Raw genomic sequence first — 14,176 nt, forward strand, 5'->3', positions numbered from 1 at the left:
ACAAGTTCTCAGTAATATAGCAAAGGAACATGGGAGTAAATTACCAGTGGCAACTACCCTTGCAGACTGCTTCTCCGCTAGGTTGCACCCAGTGAAGATTGTGAAAATGAACAGAACTCATTTTCCATATAAAAAGTTTGACTTCATTAGAATGCAGATGCACCAGGTCAATCTTTTTCTAAATTACATCTTAACAGCATAATGTGTTGTTGAGTTTTTTTAGATGCAGGTCACTTTCCCATGGAGATGAGCAATAAAATATTCTCTGTGTGTTTATGTGATCACAGTTGCTGCATCATCCCTGTGGGTAATAACATTATTGTTACCATTAAAACTGTCATGAAACTCATTTATAAGTAAATGCATACATTTAGGGGCTGCTAAAACAGCAAGGAAGACTGTGGGAGGGGGTGTGATCAGACATTACTCAAGAGAGCTCAAAGAGGGTCATCTACAAGTAAATTTACCTTGCAAATTATTTAAGTCGATTAACACTTAATGTAAACCAATGCAATGGATTTGAGGGAGAGGTGAGTTTGGGGAAGGTTGGTGTAGAGGGTCAATCATGCTGGCCCAGCCCTTGATGTCACTTCCTTCAGTTCCTAGCACCCATGCAGTGTCTGAAAGGGGGAATTTAGCCTTAGATGCAAGGCTTTAGATGTGACTGGGAGTGCTATATGAGGTGGGGTCTGCATAAACAGTCCTGATTCCCCCTTCATGTGATTACTGAACACATGGGAAGGGGAGCAACTGTGAAGAGACTTTGTGTTACTTTCTCCAAGTACTACCTGGTTATTCTGTGCAACAATTCACTTGTCTGGGAATGTTCTGAGAAAAGAATGGAAGGAAGAAGTATTAAACAAGAAGATACAGAAAGTGAAAGGAACTGCAAGGAATACAGTGGTAAAAGATAAACCTTTATTGGGAAAGTGTAACTCAAGACAGTTGCATGCACTACATTCTTCCCTAGAGAAAGATAATCTCAGCATAGGGGAAAATGCAGACACTATCTCACATGAGGTATAGCGTGGGAGCTTGTTTCCTACTGAGTACACAGATCAGTTGCCAAGGATGAAAGACTCCAGCAACAACCAGCTTCCTCAAGCAAGGCATGGGAACCTTCCCAGCAGGGATGGCAAATCTGTCAATTTTGGTTTCTCATTTTCCCAGTCTTAAATCCAGTTATCCACATTTCCACATGCTTATGACTATTTTTAAACAGGTCCTCAAGAAAATTCATAGGCATTTATTGCAACTTTATCTTAATATACACATTTCTGTATGCATTCTTGCCTGAGACATACCGTATATTTTTGCAAAGCAATTCTCCATAATATAATTTGTTTTTTAATGTTCTTTTCACATACTTTGCACTCGTATGTGCATTTCTGTACATGTTATTTGGCTTACTTGGCATTGCAAAACTTACATATTTCAACAGATGACCGTGTTTCAGTTCACATTCTCTTTTGGAAAGTGTGACTAAAGCAGGCTTGCCTTTATATGCACACAAAATCAGAGTTCTCCACCAAACCAGTCTCCATCTAAGACACAGTTAAAAGAGTGAATCTAATCCAATCTGTGCTCAGGTCCTGGTGTTTACATTTTTCTTTGCCCTTTCTACCTTTCAGAATCGTCATGCAGCAATAGTCATCCTGGACAATTCTGAAGAACATGCAGCCTTGTGCTTCTGCAAAGATTTCAGTAAATGTAAAAGTTGGCAGAACCCTCAGCGCATAGCTCCATTTGTGTTCCACTCTGTTCACAAAGTTCCTGCACAGGACCTTCCCTATACACTTAAACAGATGGGGCACTTTCCTGACTGCACCCCTTTGTGTGCATGGGTTTTCACTCTTCCATCATTGGAGTGAATGAGGGAGAGCTCCCACTGCATGATAAAGGCTTTGCTGTATCAAGAGAAAAGTCTATGCCGTTTCATGAAAGGCTTAGAGCCTTGAGTATCTTGGGTGCATGCAGTCTCCCTTACACAAAACAAAAACCTATCCAACATTGTTTCATCACCATTTACCTTCCTAAACAGAATGGTTGTGTGGGTTGGTGATGACAATGCAATATTCGTCTGAATGGGACCAGAACAACCTCACACGTAGCACAAATGCCCTTTCAAATGCATCTATGCTGCACTTTCAGACAGAAGATAATGGGCTGGCTGCAGAGTTCCTGTGAGCAGGACTACATTGACATTGACATTGACAACAACAACATGCCGCCTATCTGACTGGGTTGCCCCAGCCACTCTCGGCGGCTTCCAGCAATATATAAAAACACAATGAAAACCAAACATTACAAACATACAGGGCTGGCTTCAGATGTCTTCTAAGAAAAGCCATATAGTTGTTTATCAGTTTGACATCTGATGGGAGGGTGCTCCACAGGGGGGGAGCGCCACTACCGAGCAGGCACCACTCACAGGATGTTCTTGCTGGGCATAGCAGCCAAATGCTAGGGGTTGAGGTTCCTTCAGCCCCAATAAAATATTTGAGGGGACCGGAACCCCCAAATTGGATGGGCATTGCCATTCAAATGGTGTGTGCGCACCATGTCGTGCAATCAATTATGTGGGCCAGGGCTTACCTGGCAATATTTTACTCAAGTTGGCACCCCTGATGCCGGAGGACACATAGTAGGTTGTTGGGGGTGATTTTTACCAATTCTTCCCACCACAGTCTCCTTAAAAGCTGATCAAGAGGTCTGTGGAACTCTCTAGAATGGTGCTGGAAGTAGTACTGTGGAGGGCAGTGGGAAGGGGCAATCAGTGAAAAGTGCCTCTCCTGCTGTTTCTCCAATGTTAATCTTCACTTGATTTTGGTTCTTTCCAGAAGGAACCCTTCTATTTGCAGAAGGGACTGTTTCCAATCCAATATACTTAAGATTTAACAAGCATGAATTCTACCACAGTAGTTTGCATTATTAATTTACTCTTTCTTAATTAAAGGCTTCCAAGCTCTCCCCCCCCCCCAGCACTTTGCAGTGCCAAGTAACTTGAGCCAATGCAGTCAATCAGGATAGTTTATGCTCATGCTGGAAAGCAATGTGGGAAATAGCAGAATAAGTTACAAGAGCATAATGATGTGTAAATTGCTTGCACAATTATTCCAAGTCGAACAGTCAAAATTTGAATCATGGAATGAAAGCTCATTTAAGGAAGACCGTCACTATTTAAATCCTTTATAGCCAGCCAGCCATTAGTCATTTTTTATCAAGTCAAGATGTAGGAGTGCATTTCTGAAAGGGTGGTGGATTAATTGAAGCTTAGTCATGACGTGAAATCAATATTTCATGGAGATCTAAGTAAGAATTTTCACAGCACTCAGAGAAGACAGAGTGACCTGTAGCGTTTCCTACCTTTGTCACAGTTAAACCTGAAATGAACTGAGCAGGGGAAGAAAAGTCTCAACTTCTCTGAATGCAAATTTTATTGAAAATAAATAAATTTCTTTTGGCATTTGTTTTGTTTGGTTTGTTTTTTGCATTCCACTTGTGGGTTCTATTGGATTTACAGCTCTCTCTGTGCATAACAATACTGAATTGGATTCTAAGTTGCCCTTCCATGAATGGGGAAATGAACAAGGAAAAAGAAGAGAAGCCATTTTAGCTGATACCCCCCTCCCTATCATAGTCACCTTTAAAGCCAGGGCCAGAAGTCATTTTGCTTGCTGAAGTGGAAAATGGAACCCAGCCTCACCCTGAAGTCAAGGTGTCTAGTAGCAAAAGCTGATGAAGTTATTTTGGCACTTCAGATAGAAAACCCCACAAGAGCCTCTCCCTTCCTGGCGGCAAAAATACAACAATAATAAATGCAATAACTAACATTTCGTTGCCCTTTCACAATACAGTGGTACCTTGGGTTAAGAACTTGATTCGTTCCGGAGGCCCGTTCTTAACCTGAAACTGTTCTTAACCTGTGGTACCACTTTAGCTAATGGGGCCTCCTGCTGCTGCCGGAGCACGATTTCTGTTCTCATCCTGAAGCAAAGTTCTTAACCCGAGGTACTATTTCTGGGTTAGCGGAGTCTGTAACCTGAAGCGTCTGTAACCTGAGGTACCACTGTACTTGAAATCAGCTGCTAGTGGCTGCTGCTTCTCTTTGCCTAGTGTTAGGGATCGTTTGTATCCAGGATATTTAAAAAGAGCCACCTGCTCAACTGGTATTCTGCTCATGGGTTAAGATCTGGGGATGTTCTGTCCCATGTCTCACCACCATGTGAAGTGAGGGAGAAAACACTTCTTAATGATGCCGCCTGATTTTTGAAACTTGTTGCTTTGGGAAACCTGTTTACACCCCTCCCTTCGATTTTGGGAGGTTTTTCAGAACATTATTTTGGAACGTTCTGATCCCGGGAATACTTGATGATGACGCTTTAGTGTGTGCATGTACAGTGTAGTACAAGCATTTCTTAGGACAAAAAGGGTAATTCCTGAAGCAGACCTTAAAAGAAATAGGGATTTCTTTATCCTCAGTCTCTTTTTCAGGGTTGTTTCTATGATACATGAAGATCAGTGCTCTTGTGAAGCACTGATGCCCTTCTTAGGAGCCAGGAAGTGCTTGGCACATGACAAGATTAAGCCTTATGTGAGGCCTGCTTGACTCATTAATTTCACCCATGAATGCAAGACAGCTGAATCAGTTGACAGTCACTAGGCAGATGATAAAAACAAATATCTACTTAGTCAATCACTAATTAAAAATATTTTGATGTGTTATAAAAACCAATAGCCCTTGTAAAGAGTCAAGCAATTATTAGAATAAACGGAGACTTAAAAAAAATATGGTATAATAACTGAAAATGTGTTGGATGAACCTGTGCTGTTAAGGAGAAGAAATAGTGCAAAATATTTTTCAATTGTGAAGTCTTCAGCATAATGGGAACACCAAATCCTAGTCTTGCTGTCCCCCCTCCCTGCGCCAAGTTCAAGAACAGCACAATGTTTTTGCATCCTCTCTCCGGCCTGCTCTGACAGATACATAAATGTTAACAAGCTTTTTGAATATAATTCTTTCATCAGTGCTTTCAATGAGCTGTGTTTTTATTAATCATCATAAAAGAAAATGGGAATCATGAACTCTGCCTGAAACTGCTTACCTAGAGTAATAAGAAATGTACAGTTTGAAATTATATTTCTAGTTACCGTGTCTGACTTGTTTCTTCTTACGCTACTTTGGTAGTGCAGTAATTTAGGAAAAATGTGCTAGAGCAATCTACATATGTCTCAACGGAAGCCTGGAAGATATTTACGATTGGCAGATATTTATTTGAATGATGTTGGTTGCAAAACTGCCTTGCCTACATGGGTAACATTGCCATGGATTGCATTATGTGGGTACTTACAAAGGTCTTAAAGTTGCGATCATATGCACTCTTGTTTGGAGGTGTGCCCCATTAAACTCAGTTAAAATCTATTGTCATATATATATATATGGATTAGATCAGACTGCATACAAACTACAACCAGGTATGTAGCACCTTTTAGGACTTCAGACAAAATTCAACAGACTTAAATGTACTGCTGCCCATAGATTTTAATGGCCTACCATGCCCTTCACGCTGTGTTAGTAGTGTGGCCTGACAAGCTACAAATAGAATTAAGATTATATCTTCCTTATTTTTTCGCTTCCTGCACATTTATCCAACTTTTGATACAAACTTGAGGATAACTGAGCAGAAACTGATTTTGTAACATGTTACGTTCCAGAAGAGCAGGCATGTAGTTCTCTAGCAAGATAAGGCAAAACAAACTAATTAACAAAGAACCTATGATACTGAGCAGGTCCAGCCCAAGACATTTTGCCACCTGAGGCAGACGCCAAAATGGCACCTCCCCTCCCTGCTAGGGAAGAAGCGGCAAGATCTACATCAGGAACAAGGGGGTAAGAAAGATTGACATTGGGATCTGCTGCCCTGGTAGATCCTGCCACCTTAGGCAAGCACCTCACTTTGCCTCATGGGTTGCGTGGCCCTGATACCAATTACAGTGGTACCTCTGGTTACGTACTCAATTTGTTCCGGATGTCTGTTTTTAACCTGAAACTGTTCTTAACCTGAAGCACCACTTTAACTAAAGGGGCCTCCTGCTGCTGCCGCGCGATTTCTGTTCTCATCCTGAAGCAAAGTTCTTAACCCGAGGTACTATTTCTGGGTTAGCGGAGTCTGTAACCTGAAGCATATGTAACCTGAAGTGTATGTAACCCGAGGTACCACTATATTGCAATGACCCTAAAAATTATGCATTTCAAAATCAATCAGGAATCTCACCCCTACTTCAGTGCTTTAAAAGTTATCATCTCGTTAATGCAGAAAATACACCCCTCTCCTTGCCTACTGGGATGCGGCCCATATTGTTCAGTAACTAGATTTGGACACAGGACTGACAGCTTGTAGCCCCCCCTTTTTACATTACATGCTTGGCCACTGCACTGCCACATTTTAAACTCCCTGCTAGCCTTTGACTGTAGGAAAGGTTTGTCATTTTTATCAGCAAAGGCTCTGCCCTGCCATGAAATGGACAGTGTCAAGGGAAAATGTAATCAATTTCAACTGCATGGTTTCCTTTGAAAAGCTACACACATGCAGGAGGTGGTAGAGCGCATAGTATTACTTTAATTAAAAAGACTAAATGAATGAGGCACTGGTGATATTGGCAAGGCTTTCCCCTGACCTTGTCAGTCTTAGCAGAGATTTGGGGCTAATGATAAAGTAAATGTCTGCCCTTCTGGAACAGGCAGAGGAACTGAGTAAAGGAGCTGTGTGTGCCTGCAAATGGGGATCAGAGACACTTCCATGGAATGGTGGTGTGAGGTTTGGGTTAAGAAGTTAACACAGAAGAGACTGTGGTGCAAAACCATTTCATTCTGATTTTGTCAGGCTTACACCAAGGAGACTTCAGCACTGGACTTCAGAGCGATTCCTTGTCTTTGAATTCAACAATAATTTTGCTGAAGTCTAAGGAGACGCTTGGAGACTCACTGCAGATAGTGACAGCAGCCACAAAATTAAAAGATGCCTGCTTCTTGGGAGAAAAGCAATGACAAACCTAGACAGCATCTTAAAAAGTAGAGACATCACTTTCCAACAAAGGTCCGTATAGTAAAAGCTATGGTTTTCCCAGTAGTGATGTATGGAAGTAAGAGCTGGACCATAAAGAAGGCTGATTGCCGAAGAATTGATGCTTTTGAATTATGGTGCTGGAGGAGACTCTTGAGAGTCCCATGGATTGCAAGAAGAACAAACCATTCTTAAGGAAATCAGCCCTGAGTGCTCACTGGAAGGACAGATCGTGAAGCTGAGACTCCAATACTTTAGCCACCTCATGAGAAGAGAAGACTCCCTGGAAAAGACCCTGATGTTGGGGAAGATGGAGGGCACAAGGAGAAGGGGACGACAGAGGATAGACAGAGATGGCTGGATAGTGTTCTCGAAGCTACCAGCATGAGTTTGACCAAACTGTGGGAGGCAGTGGAAGACAGGGGTGCCTGGCGTGCTCTGGTCCATGGGGTCACAAAGAGTCGGACATGACTAAACGACTAAACAACAACAACAACTTTCCCTTCCTCTTGTTTTCAGTAGCTCTTTTAGCAAACCCCTCCTGCCTTCCCCACTAAGAAGCTCAGTTATTGAGCCATTATTTCAAATTTATAACCCTCCCTTCCTCCCCAATGGGTTCCCAGGGTAGCTCAAGATAAGAATGAAATTACATAATTCAAAACAACACTGCAGTTAAAACCAGTAGTGTATAAACTTCATAGACGTTGAAGGGTCAGCCTAGGCACAATGCCAGGGATTGAAGTCTGCTATTTATGGCAAGGCTTAAGGCTTCCTGCTATTCTAGCAGGTTTCCCTAGGAAACTCTGCCTCGTTGCAAATGATTTGAATTCTCCAGAGTTTTGATTTACTCTCATATGGGCTGCCATTTGAAAGCACAAATACTTCACTCTGCTACCATTCCCCAAAGGAGTATAGTTGTCTCATGGATACTGCACAGTATATGAAATGTAGCTTGCACAGATGCTATGAAAACCTAGGCTTTCTCTGCAATGCTATAGTCTCAACCAATGAAGCAACAGTAGCATAACACACTGTCCACAAATAACAGATGGCAAAGTTTAGACTTACTACGGGGTCACTGTATGTTTTTGTTGTGTAGATGAATAGTCTACTGGACTTCTGAACACAGCAGCTGCTGAAAGGGAGCACCGATCATTGCATTGTTTTTTAAGGCTCTCTGAAATACCCAGGCATTCTGCTGATTGCTATGTTTCTGTTTCTTTTTACAGGATTTTATGACTGCTCCTGCATTTTAGTATAGCAGGAAAAGATTCAGCCTCTCAGAAAGGAATAAGAAAAATAACGAAAATAAGGGCTTGCCCACACCAGAGTATAATGCGAATCAGAAATTGCTGTTCTCATTAACTTAGCATCACCCACATGACATCTGCAGCAAATAACTGTGAACTCGCACATTCCCCCTCTGAAGTTGGGTTTCCTAATCATAGAAGTAATTTTAAAAACTGACCTCAGCCTGGTGCACTTGGGGTAGTGGATGTTTTGCTTTGGGTTTCTTTTTAACTTGGAGCGGCTCAACCCTCCCCTTTAGCTACTCCCCTTTCCAGACCCCTCCTAAAAAAAAAAAAAAGGTTCCTTTCCAGCAGTGTTTGTGCTTACTATATGCAGTCTCTCTCCATTTGCGAGTGCTGTATCGAATGATTGTTTTAGTCACTTGCTCAGATTTTCACCAAAAAAGGAGCATTAAAAATAAAAACTGCCCTTGCAGGTACAGGAAGCAGAAAAGACAAACAGGAGGAAAGGAAGGGCCGACATTTGCGGGGTGCAACTCCAAATCCTTGCCTGGCTTAGAGCAACTCACTTTTTTAAAAGTTCTCTTGTGGAAATCTGGAATATGGAATGGGAAACACCAGGACAGGTTTGGTAAGCGTGAGATTGAAAGCACAACTGTTTGCCTCAAGTAGCAGATTATTAGAATAGGATGTGCACCAGGCACATATTTCAGTCTAAACTACCTTGCAGCTTTGTTGTGATGATAAAATGGAGAGGAAGAGAAGCATGTATGCCACCTTGGAGGAAAGGCAGAATACAGATATAAAAAATAAATACATAAATAAACTTAACAATACCCCCTTGCACTGATCTTATTGCACACCACTGGCGCGTATAACAAAGCCAAAATTTGGAAGATGTTAATCACTGTTCTCAGACCCTTACTTTGGCTCTTTCTTCTTTATTTCTTTATTTTTCCAGGGGAGGGGGAAGAGAGATTTCAGCCACTTTATGAAATCCTGGCTCTGTACTAAGATCAATGGAAAATTTGCCACGAATTTCAAAGAAGTCATGATGAATTTTCCCAACTAATTTCAAAGAAGTCATGATGATGAATTATGGTGACATTAACTTACTCAAAGCCTGTGTTGATACTGCTTTATTTTTGGCGTGAGCTGAGCAATGAGAGATGCATAAATCCTGGCTAAGCAGCATAGCTGTAGGAGTTAAGGGGGTGAAGAACTGTAAGAGACAAATACAACCCCTGCAAACAGGTTCTCCCCCCCCCCGCCCCCGTTCAGGACAAATGCCAAACAGGGGAAATAGGTTCATAAATCATTGGGAATTAACTCCCTAGTCGTCGTTTACTTTTAATTAATCATTAAAATAAACGATTGCATTGTCCACAGAGTCCATAGTTGATGAGATACTTTTTACTATCACCTTTATTATGGAGCATTTCTGGATTTTCGTTTAAAAATGGAAATGTCAGGATATGATTAAGTTGGAGTGGTCAACATGACACCCCCTCTCCACTGTTCACTTGGTAACAAAGGAAGGGATGAGGGCGGTTACCTTTTTCTCACCTGGAAAGTACACAGGAGGAGGAAATTGGAAGAGTGATGCTGCTTCCCACTTTCTCCTTCCATCTGCTCGCTGCAGATTGGTTTTGCTTTCCCTCACCGGCAAAGTGTGTCCATTTGAAAACAGATGTAGGTGGTCTTGGCAATGGGGTGTAGCCACACCTGTCCAATGGCATTGTGGGTTGGTGTATACCAAGATCACAAACACGACTTCCGTCTTCATTCACCTGGAGCATGTTCAGGGAGGAAAAGGCATTGGTAACCTAATCCATACAAGTGTTTTCAAACACATATCAAGTAACTAACACCAGCTCTTGTGGATGGCAGGATCTGGACGCAATCTAGATTGACAGCAGCATGCTGAGGATGAGCATGAATGATACAGGGTTGAGAAAAAACTGTATTTTCGTGCAATGAAGGTGTGTACATAGCCATTGTTTTCATCAAGCTCTCCACCACAATCTCTTTCCTGATCAGGTACCCACCACCTCAGACCTCATCTCTGTACAGTGGTACCTCAGGTTAAGTACTTAATTCGTTCCGGAGGTCCGTTCTTAACCTGAAACTGTTCTTAACCTGAAGCACCACTTTAGCTAATGGGGCCTCCTGCTTCTGCCACGCCACCGGAGCACGATTTCTGTTCTCATCCTGAAGTGTATGTAACCCGAGGTACCACTGTATATGTGAATTTAGGATTCCACCACCACCACCATGCACATCACTTTACACTTGCTTATACTGAACCAAATTTAAAATTTTAATACCTATTCCTCTGGAGCCACTCACAATCCCATTTCCATAAACCACCTTGAATAGCTGGATTTCATCAAAAGCTTGGCCACCTCACTGTTTAGCCCCAACTCCTAATTATTTAAGAACATTAAAAAAAAACCACCAGCCCAGTACAGATCCTTGGGGAACCCCCACTTCTTCTACCCCTCCATTGTGAGAATTGTCCATTTATTTCTACTCTCTTCATCTGATTCTTTAACTACTTACCAGTGTTTTTTACCAGTTTACCCACGTGGTTTCGTATTTCCTGCGTAAGAACGTAAGAAGAGTTTCAGGAAAATGGCTCATCTACTCCAGCATCTTGTTCTCAGAGAGGCCAGCCAGATGTCTGTGGGAAACACACAAGGAGGACCTGCGCACAAGAGCACTCTCTGTTCCTGTGGCTTCCAGCAACTGGTACTCAGAAATATTACTGCCTCCACTATGGGGACTAGCCATCTCATAAGCTTCTATCATTTCACTTCTTACTCACCATTTTTCTAAACTAAGTCCTTTTCTTCATAGAAGTCACTTCATCTGCCTTCTCAGTGTATCTGAAGAAGTGTGCATGCACACGAAAGCTTATACCAAGAACTAACTTAGTTGGTCTTTAAGGTGCTACAGGAAGGATTTTTTTTATTTCATCTGCCTTGTTCCTTTTTGGTTGCCCTTTTCTTAACCTTTCCCAACTCTGCAATATCCTTTTTGATGTGAGAACTCCACACAGCGCAGTATTCCAAATGCAATCACACCGTAGAGTTGTATAATGGTATTATGAAATTGACAGTTTTATTTTCAGTTCCTTTCCCAATGATTCCTAGCATGGAATGTGCCTTTTTCACTGCAGCTGCACACTGGTAGGTTGGGAGGGTGTGTGTGTACTTGCATGGGAGGGGGTTAACTAGGGCCTTAATGCCCTTGCCCTCCACTGCATTTCATCAAGCAATTATTTTTCTGATAGTTTTAAGATCCGCTGCAATCGGCGCTAAGCTTTAAAGTCAATAAAAGGCACAGAGTTCAAATAATTTATTAAACATCCGGCCTGTGTTTACTAACACGGAGGTGAACAATTCAGCCCAAAGAACTCGCCTGCCTTCTTGCGCCTAGTTTATGCGGGCGTTTCTCCCTATAAAGTGCAAGCAAAGAAAAGTTTCGCTGCCGTCTGGGTTTTATTTATCAGATGTTTCCAATTCTGGAAGGGAACTTTTGGCGCGGGGACTTCAACAAATCAAGGATGTTAAGGTCAAGCCTAACCCCTGACACATTTCCTTTCAGCCACTGAAAGGGAAGGTCTGCGGGAGCGAAGATATTGTTGTGATGTGAGCTGTGGAGAAAAGGAGTCGCCTCGACGCCACATCCCCGCCATCCAGACTTGGCTGGTGCTCGCGAATGCCACTGCGGGGAGGCGAGGCAAGATGAGGGGCCTGGTGCTTGCCTCTCTCGTCCTGATGCAGCCTCTCCCCGTGCCAGGGGGCCCCACTGCCGCCGTGCGCCCCCAGAGCGACCACGCCTGGTGCCACCCTTCGGGGTCCTGCTACAGCGTCCACGTGGGCAGCCTGAGCTTCCCCCGCGCCCAGGAGGCCTGCGCGGCGCGCGGCGGACGCCTGAGCACGGCGAGCGGCCGGGTGGAAGTGCAGGCCATCGTGTCTCTGCTGAGAGGGGTCGCCCGCGGCGGGTCGGGCGCCTCCTTGTTCTGGCTGGGCCTGGTGAGGAAGGCTCAGCAGTGCACCATGGAGGAGCTGCCGCTGCGGGGTTTCTCCTGGGCCGCAGCCGGAGGACTTGCCGCGGAGGCGAGGAACGAGAGCGCGGCGGAGGGGAGCCTCTCGTGGGTGAAGGAGCCCAGCAAGTCGTGCACCACGCAGAGGTGCGCCGGCCTGCAGGTGACTTGGGGCGAGCCTCGCGCCGCCGAGTCGTGGGGCCTCGCCGAGCACGCCTGCGCCAAGGCCAACGCGGGGTACGTGTGCAAGTACAGCTACGCGGGCGCGTGTCGCGCGCCTGGCGCGGGCGGCCACCTGCACTACGCGCTCCCTTTCCGCCTCCAAAGCGCCGCCGTGGAGTTCGGCCCGCCTGGCACGGTGCTCACCCTGAGGTGCCCCGGGCGGGAGGCGCGCTTCACCTGCCGCCTCTCGCCCGACGGCTACCGCTGGGAAGGCACCGAGCGCGGCCTCTGCTCCTGCCCCAGCGGCTACTGGAGCCCGAGTGAGGGAGCGTGCGTCGAGCTGGCCGACTGCTTCGGCGCCCGGGGCGCCTTCCTGTGCCTGTGCGCCTGGGGCGCTCGCTTGGCGGCGGACGAAAAAGCCTGCGTGCCGCCGGCGAGAACTGAAACGCCGCCGTCGCCTGCACTGTCTGCCTCCCCGAACGGCTCTTCGGACGGCCTGCCTGGCCGGAACGACTCCCTGGCGGCGACCGTGCCCTCCGAGGTGGGCAACAGCAGCAGCGCCCCCGGAGCCGTGTCTTCCAACTACCTCTTCATCCTGATCACGGTGGCGGTGGTGACGCTGGTGATCCTGGTCATGGCCGCGCTGCAGATCTTCCAGGTCTGCTTCAGGCTTTGCTGCTCCAAGGGCTCTCAGACCAAGAAGGACGGAGCTCCGGCTACGACGGCCACGACCGCAGATGGCGACCCCGAGGATTCGGATCATTCCCTGGGGCCCAGCAAGGCAGAGTCTGCCGAGGTTTCTCAGGATGAACCCAAGCCTGTGGCGGGGCAGGTGGAGCAGGAACAGCCGCGAGGGGACTGAGGCTGTATGGACTTTCATTCAGAGAAGGCGCTTTTATTAGGACAGGAATGGGGAGCCTGTGGCCCTCCAAAGGTTGTTGGACTACAAGTCCTATCATCCTTATCTGCTGTCCATTCTTTCTCAGTTAAAGTGCTAAGTAACTCCACAGAGTGCTGCAAGAGACAAGTCTCATTAAGACCCCCCCCAAGCTGCTTGTAGAACAGTGTAATCCTATACACACTTACTTGAGAGTAAGTTACATCAACTTCAGTATAATTTTCTCCCAGGTGTGCGTGCAAGATGGCAGCGTATGGTGTCTAATGGTAATGGTGAGGGCCCTGTGGGACTCCCAATTGCTGCTCCCCAGCTCCCATCACCCCTAGCCAATGGGCAAAGGGATATTGGGAGTTACAGTCCAGCAACACCTAGATAGCCACAGTTTCCCTATCCCTGTAAAAGAAGATTTTTATGACTTAAATAGCTTTCCAACAATATTTTGAATCTGCAAAGCAATATGGATATGGATCATGCAAAGACCTTTTAATTTTCCCAAATATTTGATTCCAAAATTGACTGATCAGAGGCTGCCTTTATTTGAAACTTTTAATTTTGTTATACGTTTCTGTTTTTTTATATGGCTGATTGTTTTCTCTACAGATTTGGTGTAAGCCACCTTGGAATATTCTGTTTTACAGGCAGCGTTGGAAAATGTATTAATGCATAAAATGAAGATTTAAAAAATGAAAATTAATTGGTACACACAAATGCATGCCAGTAGCCCGAGGAAAGCCCTGAAATATACATTCTG

General features: G+C 44.8%; 1 protein-coding gene and 1 long non-coding RNA gene across 4 annotated transcripts; one reads left to right on the top strand and one right to left on the bottom strand.

Moving 5' to 3' along the window:
• Positions 1–904: 904 nt before the first annotated feature.
• LOC309527294 lies at positions 905–11,176 on the bottom strand. 3 transcript variants are annotated; one of them, XR_014217179.1, is made up of 4 exons: positions 10,551–11,134; positions 9,881–10,377; positions 9,431–9,511; positions 905–1,773 (listed from the first exon to the last, which is right to left on the bottom strand). It is a non-coding gene; the product is annotated as an uncharacterized lncRNA (long non-coding RNA). The 3 variants fall into 3 exon arrangements; XR_014217180.1 differs by having other exon boundaries at positions 9,738–10,377; XR_014217178.1 differs by lacking the exons at positions 9,881–10,377; positions 10,551–11,134 and adding an exon at positions 11,142–11,176.
• A 135-nt stretch (positions 11,177–11,311) lies between these two features.
• On the top strand, positions 11,312–13,869 carry CLEC14A (C-type lectin domain containing 14A). Its single transcript, XM_082213674.1, has one exon. It carries the CDS (start codon positions 12,064–12,066, stop codon positions 13,387–13,389), a length of 1,326 nt encoding a protein of 441 aa, XP_082069800.1. The 5' UTR covers positions 11,312–12,063; the 3' UTR covers positions 13,390–13,869.
• Positions 13,870–14,176: the final 307 nt, after the last annotated feature.

The sequence above is a fragment of the Podarcis vaucheri genome (genome assembly GCF_965113315.1).
Source record: "Podarcis vaucheri genome assembly, chromosome: 1".
Classification (NCBI taxonomy): Eukaryota; Metazoa; Chordata; class Lepidosauria; order Squamata; family Lacertidae; genus Podarcis; species Podarcis vaucheri.